Source organism: Monoraphidium neglectum, assembly GCF_000611645.1.
Source record: "Monoraphidium neglectum strain SAG 48.87 unplaced genomic scaffold scaffold01402, whole genome shotgun sequence".
NCBI classification, from domain to species: Eukaryota; Viridiplantae; Chlorophyta; class Chlorophyceae; order Sphaeropleales; family Selenastraceae; genus Monoraphidium; species Monoraphidium neglectum.
Window position 1 is genome coordinate 1 of NW_014012226.1, and position 10,169 is coordinate 10,169.

Sequence of the window (10,169 nt, forward strand, 5' to 3'; positions counted from 1 at the left end):
GCATTGGAGGGCGGTGGGTGACGGGCTGCCGACGGGAGGCGTGGTGTGGGGGGGAGGGTGGCTGGTGGGACCGTGCATGCCGCAATTGCATGCGATCAGGCCGCCTGCAGCGTGGATTGAAAATGGCTGGGTTGACAAGCAGCGAAGAGGCAAGGACAAGCAGCGCCGACTTGAAAATGGGAGTTGAGAGTAGGCAGGGACGCGGGCAGACTTGGTTGCTTGGTGCAGCGCTCGCGCGCTATCCTGCTTCGGGGGCGCGCAGCCCTGCGCTGGGTGCGAGGGCGCTGCCTTGTGAAGTCCAAGCGCCTCACCCCCCCTCAAACAAACGCACACATGCAAATGCACACAGACGCACACACGCACACACACATGCGCACATGCACACATGCGCACATGCGCACAGATGCACACACGCACACATGCAAATGCACACACACACACACACACACACACACACACACACACGCACACACACATGTACATATGTACACAGATGCACACATGCAAATGCACACACACACACGCTTGTGCGTGCCCCTGTGCGTGACCTTCCCCGCCCCGCAGCGGCGCCCTCCTGGAGCGCGTGGAGTCGCGCGCGTACAGCGAGCGCTACATCGCGGGGCTGGTGCGCTCCATCCTGCGCTTCATCGCACAGTGCCACGCCAAGGGCATCGTGTACCGCGACGTCAAGCCCGGTGCGCGCGCCTGTGCGCTTGTTTTGTGCCTGCTGTTTTGCGCGCCCTATTTGAGCGCCTGTGTTGCGCGCCTGTTTCTGCGCCTGTATATGGATGTGATGGGGTCCTGGAGGGGATCCAACAGCTAGTAGATGTGGTGCCAGCGCGTGAGGGCAGGGGAAATGCAGGCAAAAGCCCCAACGCCCGACTGACATGTTGCAGCTTGCGTTCAACGGCCAGCTGCAAAGGTCCCCCTGAAGGGCAGGCTGCCGAACCCCTTCCCCTCCCTGTCACATCAAAACGTGCCGCCCGCTGCTCTTCCTTGATGATACTCTCATCATGACAGCCTCTGAGCACCCCACACCCCCGCCTCGGAACCGCCCCGCAGACAACTTCCTGTTCCTGTCGAAGGACGAGGACTCGCCCCTCAAGGCCACTGACTTTGGGCTGTCCATCCGCCACAGCACAGAGGAGGCCAAGCTCACCAGCCGCTCAGGTGTGTGTGTGTGTGTGGGGCGGAGAGAGTGTGTGTATAAGTGAGGCTGAGTGTGTGCGTGTGTGCATGTGTGTGCGCGCGCTGTTGTTTGCGTGCACGCGTTCGCATGCATGTGCCGCATGCACGCGCATGCGTGCGTGTGGGTGCCCAGGCGCAGTTTCTCCTCTAGGCCGCTGTTAGAGCTGGCTGGGGTCGGACTGTTGTTGGGCACCTGATTCTGAGCGAGTGCCTGTTGTTGCACTGCCCACCATGCGCACCACGTGCCGCCGAGGTTTGGGCTGTTGGTTCCACAACACATCTCTCCACCCTCACAGGCACTCCGGCCTACATGTCGCCAGAGCTGGTGATGCAGTGCTACGGTGAGGCTGCGCCAGGGGGTGCACCACGAGTGTTGGGGCTGCGGTAGTCCACCATTCATAGACTTGTTGGCGCCGACTTGCCTCCGCTTGCGGTCGGTTTGTGCTGAGTCTAGCCACCCCTCACGTTCCCGCCCTGCACAATCCGCCGCAGACGAGAAGTGTGACATCTGGTCCGTCGGCATGATGGCCTACCAACTGCTCACCGGCCGCTTCCCCTTCTGTGAGCACCAGCCCCTTGTGCAACGCTCATCACGCGCGCGCCACGTGGCAAGCCGCTTCGCCGGTTGACCGCATATGCGCACGCGCGCGTGCCCGGGCGGCTACCCCACACCCCATGGCTCAAGCTGCCGCCCCACCAATTCGATCAACCCCCTTGCCTCTCAGGGGAGGATGTCCGCAACGAGACCCTTAGTGATGTGTGGAAGGTGGGGCCCCTCTGTGCGCTTGCACGCATGAACACACTGTGCACGAGTGGGCGCCCTGGCCCCGCCGCCCACGTCGTGTGTAAGAGCGCCAGCCCCGACCTGGCGGTCTTACGTGGATTGCCGCACGACAAGCTCCGCCCTGAGTCTCCCGACTCTGCAGTGCACCCCTTTGTCAGCTGAAGCGCCCAGAGTCCAAGGCTCTCGCATTCCCGGCATTCTTCTCCCTCGCAAACCCACACCCCCCTCCAGGCTGTATTGTCCCAGGAGATCAACTGGGAGGCGGCAGAGCTGCAGGTCCTCTCGAGGCCGGCGCGCAACTTCCTGGAGGTGCGCGACTCGTGTGACTAATAGGAAAGGGCGTGCGGGACGCGCGTCGCTTGCCCTGTGTCACACGGCCTATGGAGGCATGCGCGCGCTTGCTCGGCGCGGCGCCGGCAAGCCACCCAGCTTGCTGCCCGGCCATACATCATTCCTGCGACCCGGGCGTTTGAGCGCCTGATCCCGCGAACCTCTTGTGCCCTACTCCGCACCCTGTTGCGCAGCGCCTGCTGCAGCGCAACCCCCAGCTGCGGCCCAGCGCCAGCGAGGCGCTGGAGGACCCCTGGCTGGCGGACGACGGCCTGGCCAGCGACGTGCCGCTCAAGGTGCGCGGGGTCGCGTGCAAGGACGGTGACGTCAGCGAGCTTCAACGCCTCGATCGCACAGGAGCAGCCACTGCTGCAGCCCTTGGGACCCCAGGTCGGGCTGAACACCACCAGGCGCATGGGCCCGCAGCTGCTTCCCCCCTTCCCCCAAAATATGATGTCAAGTGTTGTCCGTGCCCTTACAGGCTTTACTGTGAGCCCTGCGTGGGTCGATGACAGCTCATAGCCCACCGCTCCTAAACCACCCATCAAACCCTCAACGCAGGGCAGCGTCGTGGCCCGGCTGCAGCGCTTTGCGACCTACGGCCACCTGAAGCAGCTCGTGCTGCGCATGATCACCGAGGAGATGCGCCACAAGGGCAGGACGCCCTCGCTCGCGTCGGCCATGCAGGTGGGAGGCCGCGGGCAGCCCGCTCATGCGAGCCGTCATGTTGTTGAGACCGTGCCGTCACACCGGTCAGCAGGCGTGCACTCTCCTGCGCTCCTGTCCTGCACCAACCCCACAAAGCCTTGCCAATTGCGCAGCACCCCTCCTGTTATTACCACCGCCCATGCTCACACCACACGCATGCCCTCTCTTGTGTGTAACCCCCCAGGAGCTGTTTGCCGAGTACGACGTCGACTCCAGCGGCTCTATCAGCTTTGACGAGCTGGCCACCGGCCTGCAGAGGCAGGGGTACAACGTCAACGAGTCGGAGGTGAGGGCGGCAAACCCTTGCGTTGCACGGGTCAAATGGCGCTACTCAGGAGGGCCTAAGGGGCAGGCCAGTGCAGCGCTCGTGGAGCTGCGCTTGCTCTCTCCCCCTGCTCGCAAAGCTCGAGTCGGCCGGCCCCAATTGCAGCTCGTGCGGAGTGGCGGCGCTCGCGGCCCCTCACTAGCCAGGCGCTGAAGCAACAGCCCCGCTGCTGCGTGCCTCGAAACATGCCCCTCCGAAACACGCCGAGCAGGTGCGGCAGCTGATGAGCCGCCTGGACATGGACAACACCGGCCACGTGGAGGGCGACGAGTTCGTGGCGGCCCTCATCGACTGGGGCGTGGTGAGGGCCCGCCTCAGGGGGGCTCGCTGCAGGGTTGTCGGGTTTCGCGTGGCCCCCTCCCCCGACCGCAGTCAGCGGCAGCTTCTCCGCGTCCTCCTGCGCTTCCGCCTGCCCCGGCTTCGATGTGCGATGCGCAACACATGCATGCCGCCTGCCTCTGACTCTGCAATATGGCACCCCCCTTTGAACTTCCTGCCCCTCCAGATCATGCAGACGGCTGAGTGGCAGGAGTACGTGGATTCTGCCTTCTCGCGGCTGGACGTGGATGGTGACGGCTTCATAGAGCTGGAGGAGCTCCTGGACCGCATGCCAGAGGACTTCCTGCAGGGGTGCGCTGGGGGGCGGGGTGTGGCGGCAGGGTGGGGAGGGGGTGTCGCTGGTGCTGCCGCCTGCTCAGGTGCACGTTTGGACGGCTGTGGTTGCGCCATGTGACGAGCCTCATGGCGGCACGGGGTCCCCGTTGACCTCAGGCGCGAAAACGTGCGGCCTCCAGGCAGCCGCGACCTCTTCTTCCACCCTGCTGCCGCGCCTGCACTCCCCCCCCCCCCACACACACACACACACACTTGTGCGTGCGCAGGGACGATGTCGAGCGCGTGTCGGAGGCCAAGCGCATGCTGCGTGAGGCGGACGCCAACGGGGACGGCCGCATCTCGCGCGCCGAGTTCTTGGGGCTGCTGCGGGAGAACATTTCTCCCGACAGCCTCAGCCTCTACGACAACCGCCTCAAGATACACACGATCTCCCCGGCGGCGTGACGGCGGGCATGACCACGCGCGGCCGCGCGGCCGCCTGGCCACCGGGTCGGGCCGCGGGCGCGAGGGGTTTCTGCAGTAAGATGAGGAACGGCCCGGACCGCTCGAGTGGGCACGGAGCAGTGATGTGGGCGTGCCGGCCTGCTGCTTGGCCCATTGTTGTGGGAGCCCGCTGACTCGTGGTCACCAGCCCAGTGGCGCCATTCATACCCCCCGCGCACGCCGTGCCGATTATTTCCTTGCTAGCAGCCTTCATTTCGTTTGGAGCTGTCGCTTTGTTTCGGTCACCACCTGAAAAGCTGCACTTCCTGTGCTCGAATGGGGGCCGTGTCATCTACCATGCTGCACGCCCCGTCGAAGCCTTACACTTGCACTGAAAGCCTTGCAAAGACCTGGGCTGCGCCTGAACTGGGCGCCGTTGCCCCTCACGCACATGTTGTACTCTGCAGTCGGGCCATGTGATTGGACGGCCATGTGTCTGCCTGTCCCCTCTTGTGTGCCTTCCCTGCGCAATGGCATGTAATCGCATCTTCACCCCTCCGATTTGTCTCAAGTGAAAGTGTGCTCGGGCGAATCAAGCAAGCCTCCCAAGGTACGGCACGTTGTCCCATACGCCTGGCTTCATGCCTGTTGAGCGTTGACACTGATGAGTGATGACGTGCACTGCCATCATCTCTCAAGCGCCAGTCCCACCCGTGCCATGAAACTGGTGTATGCGGATTGCACACACCTGCGATGTTACAGCCAAGGTCCCTCTTGGCAGTGCCACACATGCACACAGTTTCTCAGGGTGCCTGCATCGACCCTTCTGACAAGGACGCTCAACTGCCACACACCTGCCCGCCAGCTTCTCTACGCTCGATAGCGGGCACTGAGCCGCTCGATTCTAGATGATCTCGACGCTCGGCTCTGCAGCGATATGAATTGTCGATGCTCATGACACAGCGATCAGGCAGCCATTGCAGCACACACATCAGACTCCAGGGACAGCCTGGACTCTGAGGTGGCTCTGCGCGTGATCGAGGTCATATTCTTAGACAAGGTCCATCGAAGACTATAAGCGTGGTGCTGCGCGGGCCCCAGGCGCCCAGGGTGAGAATATCGCGTCTCCCGGCGCTGTGAGGGTGCCTGGCTTCGGTTCGAGCTCTGTACAGCGTATGTTATCATGCTTGCAGACTGTGGGAGCTCTGCAGCTGTCTGAGGCGAGGGAACGGGCTTGACCTTCCCCTGCACCTCTTTCCTCTCGTCGCAGGGATCGTGGACAGTGTCTTGAAGGCAGGTGATGCTGATAGACCAGCTTGCTGCCGTCCACGCGGGAGCAGCGGAGTCTGGGCCCATTGGCTCGCGTGCATTAGCTGCACAGCTCGGCTCGCTTTGCACCTTGCCCTCGCGCAGAACGGTAGAGGGGATCAGGCCAAGCGTTCTGAGGCTGGTCACAAGCCCCGGCTGCCGATCGTGCGGGTGCCGGTGAGCATGGCAGCGGGCGAGGTCGGCTTGCAGCGCTCATGCTGCGCTGGCGGTGCACCCTAGGCTGGGCCAACCTGCTGTCCACGCATCCAGGGGACACTGCAAGAACAGCTTTCGCGATGGACTTTGTTGGCACGACGATTTTCCAGCCACGGCCGCTGCGGTCCGGCAGGGTGCTAACATCAACTGTGCTGCTGGCGCGGCACTGCTGCGCGCGCGCCTGCGCCCCCCGCCCGCAGTCAGACCACCTCGGGCTGACGTAAAGATTTTCTGGCAAGCAGGGGCTGCAGCTCTGCAACAATGGCATTAGACATTCGGATCGGCGGGCGGTACCGGCTGGGGCGCAAAATCGGTGCGCAGAGGCCGTGCCTGTGGGTGCGGGATGGGGGGAGGCCTGGGCAGGCGCGCCAGCAGAGGGACCGGGCGGCGACGGCAGCGGCCACGGTACAGCTGCGGGCAGCAGAACAGCCTGCTTCGCGTGCCGAGCGGCGTGGCGCGCGCCTGCTGCTGGCGTGGGCCCGCGCGCTGCTTCTGCGTCCTCGAACACACCTTGTTCATGCGACCCCCTGTCCAGGCGGCGGTTCGTTTGGTGACATCTACCTGGGCACCAACATCCAGACCGGCGAGGAGGTGGCCATCAAGCTGGTGAGCTGGGCCCTGCAGCCCCGGACTGCCTGGTGTTGATCAAGGCCGTCTCTCTGCGCCCTGACACCGCGAGTGTGATCTGGCAGACGCACCAACATGTTGGCTGGGCCGTGCTCGGCGGTAGACTTGCACGCTCAGGCGCACGTGCATGCGTGCCCGCCTACCCGCAGGAGAGCGTGAAGACCAAGCACCCGCAGTTGCTGTATGAGTCCAAGCTTTACAAGATCCTCCAGGGAGGAGGTGGGCCCGCGCGGCGCCGCACCTTGGGGCCAGGTCGCTGCTGTGGGGCTGCCGCGGGCGAGGCATGGGCGCGAGCAGGATGCAACAAGTCCGGAGGGCCTGCAGGGAGGCATATGGGCATGAGACAGGGCACTTTGCTGCGCAAGCAAACGCACGGGTCCACGTCTGTGTGCACTCACATATTCTGCACTCTCTCAAACACCGTCCTTTTTGCACACACACGCGTGCACAGGCACACACACGTATGCACAGGCATGCACGCACGCACGGACTCACACCCACACACTTCACCTCTCCCTCTCTTTCCCTTGCTCACACACAGTCGGCATCCCCAACGTGCGGTGGTACGGAGTGGAGGGCGACTACAACGTGATGGTGATCGACCTGCTGGGGCCCAGCCTGGAGGACCTCTTCAACTTCTGCAACAGGAAGTTTAGCCTCAAGACCGTGCTCATGCTGGCCGACCAGCTGGTGCGCCACGCAGCTGTTGATCACACGGCCGCCCTGGCTAACTACCCGGGATCAACCGGGGCACTGCGTGCGAGCGGCTGTTTGCACAGGCGGCAGCAGATGCGGGCGCACTCTGGTCTTTGCCGCCCTGCCTGAACGGCCGCCTCGCTTGCCCCTCCCCTCCCCTGCAACATTTGCAGCTGTCGCGCGTGGAGTTTGTGCATGCGCGCAGCTTCATCCACCGCGACATCAAGCCGGACAACTTCCTCATGGGCCTCGGCAAGAAGGCAAACCAGGTGACACTTGGGCCCACGCACGCGCCCACATCTTGGTTGTGGGCGGTGTCGCAGCCCTGCCGCTGAGCACTGTCAACGTCGAGCGGCGAGGCCCCTGTGTTGATTTGGCTGCCCTCCACACCGCGCTGACCCCCAACCTTAGGTCCACATCATCGATTTCGGCCTGGCCAAGAAGTACCGCGACCCAAAGAGCCACATCCACATCCCGTACCGCGAGAACAAGGTGCGCCCGGTCGCGGCGTCGTGGGTGTGGCCCCGCCTGGCCAGGCCTGCCTGCAGGTTGCCGGATGTCCGGCTCTCAAACCTGTCATGCGGTCAGCCCGCCAACACACACTCACACAAACATTGGCAGTGCACACATATCAAACGTCGCCCACACTGCAACACATCCACACGTCAAATGTCGCCCCCCCCCCCCAGAACCTGACTGGCACGGCGCGCTACGCGAGCATCAACACGCACCTGGGCATTGAGCAGTCGCGCCGCGACGACATGGAGAGCCTGGGGTACGTGCTGATGTACTTCCTGCGGGGCAGCCTGCCCTGGCAGGGCCTCAAGGCGGCGACCAAGCGGCAGAAGTACGAGAAGATCAGCGAGAAGAAGCTGTCCACGCCCATCGACGTGCTGTGCAGGTGGGCTGGAGGGGCGGGACAGGGGGTGCGACGTGGGAGGGTGGATGAAGGGGGTTCAGCGGGTGATCCGGTGCGTGCACGGGGCCGCATGAGACCGAGAGGAAAAGGCACTGTGCATAATGGGGCGAGCTTGAACGCGTCGTGTGACGCGAGGCTGTTGTGTAAATATGGTGAGACGCAACTGCAATTTACCCCACATGCTCACCTTGCCTGCCCTTGACCCCGTCAACCCCTGGACTGCACCTTAACCCCTTATCTGCTCCAGCCGCAAGCCCCCCTGACTCCCACCGCCACGCCCCGCCCTGCCTCACCTCCTACTCAACAGAGGCTACCCTTCTGAGTTTATCAGCTTCTTCCAATACAGGTCCCTGGGTTGGCGGCGCTGCCATTGCAGTGCTCAGCTCGCTGTCTGAGCCGCGCCTTCTCAGCTCGCCGTCGCGGCGCCTCGACAGACCGAAGCGGGTTCCGAGCCCAATTGCGCTGTGCTGCCACCCGTTGCATAATAGCCCCCAGCGCATTCATGCCTGCTGCAGCCATGACCCAATCGAGTCCTGTCGCATCTGACTGACGATCCCCCCATGCGGTCCCTCCCCAACCCCGCTTTCGCCGCCGCAGCCGCTCCCTGCGCTTTGACGACAAGCCGGACTACTCCTACCTGCGCAAGCTGTTCAGGGACCTCTTTGCGCGCGACGGTTACCACTGGGACTATGTGTTTGACTGGTGGGGGGGGCGGCGGTCGTGTTGCCATTGAAGGGCATGGTCGTCCAATGGGGAGGGGTTGGGCTACAGACGTGCCAGGAAAAGTAGTGCTTTGGTTTGGAGAGAGGCACAAGAGCCAAACAACCAACCTAAGGCAACTGATCTGTGGCCCGACAGAAGTTTTGGACCTCTCCTATGCGGCCCGGGCCGCCTGCAGCTGACCCTTCCCCCGACCTCTGGCGTCGCTGTGCCGCAGGACGATCCTTAAGCACCAGCACCAGCAGGGCGCCTCGGGCTCGCGCCCCATCGCGGGCCCCGCGCCGCAGCAGCAGGCGGGCGCGCAGGGGGAGGAGGACGCGGGGGAGCAGCAGCAGCAGCAGCAGGCCGCCGCCGCCGGCGCGGCGGCGGGCGGGGAGGACGGGCTCAAGGGCGACTCGCGGCGCAGGTGGGCTGCTCATTAGGATAACATGCATCCTGACCGCATGTAGCTGCAGCCGACCTCGTTTGCTTATCGCCAAGGGTCTGTGTGCAGCAACCGGACGCGTGAGTACAGCGACTTGGAAGCCAGAGTTGCCCCACACGCCCGAACAAGCGTGGCTCGCGGCCCATTGTCGCTCTCCCCCATATTCCTGTCCCACCGACGCAGGCTGCTGGGCGGCGGCGCGCCCGCGGCACAGCCGGCGGCGCAGTACGGCGCGGCGCCGGCCCGGTACTGATGCGGCGCTGCAACAGGCCTCCCCTTTCAGGGGCGGGCCGCATGGCGGGGAGGCGGGCTTGCCCCGTCTGATTTGGACCGTGAAGCCCGCTTTCCCGCTGGACCGCAGCGTGGGGCGTCACAGCCATCCAGCTGGGGCCACACAGCATGACAGACAACGCGCCAGCGGCGAGGCGGGCCCGCTGCGTCCACTTGCTCAGACGGGGTCAGCGGCGGCCGCCTTCCCGTCTCACCCCCTTCCACCTAGATCCTCGGGCGGAGCCTGCTTTGTCTTAGGACGCCAGGCCGCGTACCTGGGGGGTTGCGGTCTGCCTGCGCAGCCACGTGGGCCTCCCCGCCTGCTCGCCGCAACCGCACTGTACCCATCCGTTTTGCCCGTGCGATGGTTGCCGGGCCCGCTGCGCCTAGGCAAGAGCGGAGGGCAGAGTCCTAGGCTGGGGTGTTGCGCCACCCCCGCTGCACTGCAGCACATCCCCCGCGCACAACAGATGCACGTGCGCCTGTGGGCACTGGGGGCGGCGCCGCCCGTGGCACGCCTGGCCCATGAGCACACCCTGCATGACTCCCAAGTGACGCGGCGCCCCCTGTTTTGCGGCGCCCCCCTCCTGCCCCCCCCCCCCCATCCCTCTTGGTG

The 10,169-nt window shown here is 64.6% G+C and overlaps 2 protein-coding genes across 2 annotated transcripts; both read left to right on the forward strand.

Moving 5' to 3' along the window:
- Positions 1–122: 122 nt before the first annotated feature.
- Positions 123–4,394, forward strand: MNEG_7744 (hypothetical protein; the record flags this gene model as incomplete). Its single annotated transcript, XM_014043781.1, has 13 exons — positions 123–130; positions 565–695; positions 1,063–1,170; positions 1,485–1,529; positions 1,681–1,749; positions 1,914–1,954; positions 2,204–2,281; positions 2,497–2,598; positions 2,864–2,989; positions 3,195–3,296; positions 3,547–3,636; positions 3,841–3,965; positions 4,217–4,394. 13 exons carry the CDS (start codon positions 123–125, stop codon positions 4,392–4,394), a joined length of 1,203 nt encoding a protein of 400 aa, XP_013899235.1.
- Positions 4,395–6,158: 1,764 nt separating this feature from the next.
- MNEG_7745 (Casein kinase I isoform delta) lies at positions 6,159–9,536 on the forward strand (the record flags this gene model as incomplete). Its single annotated transcript, XM_014043782.1, has 11 exons — positions 6,159–6,210; positions 6,433–6,503; positions 6,674–6,743; positions 7,066–7,214; positions 7,394–7,489; positions 7,632–7,712; positions 7,910–8,121; positions 8,447–8,485; positions 8,737–8,841; positions 9,077–9,265; positions 9,467–9,536. The coding sequence occupies 11 exons, from the start codon at positions 6,159–6,161 to the stop codon at positions 9,534–9,536; spliced, it is 1,134 nt and encodes a 377-aa protein (XP_013899236.1).
- Between the last annotated feature and the right edge of the window lie 633 nt (positions 9,537–10,169).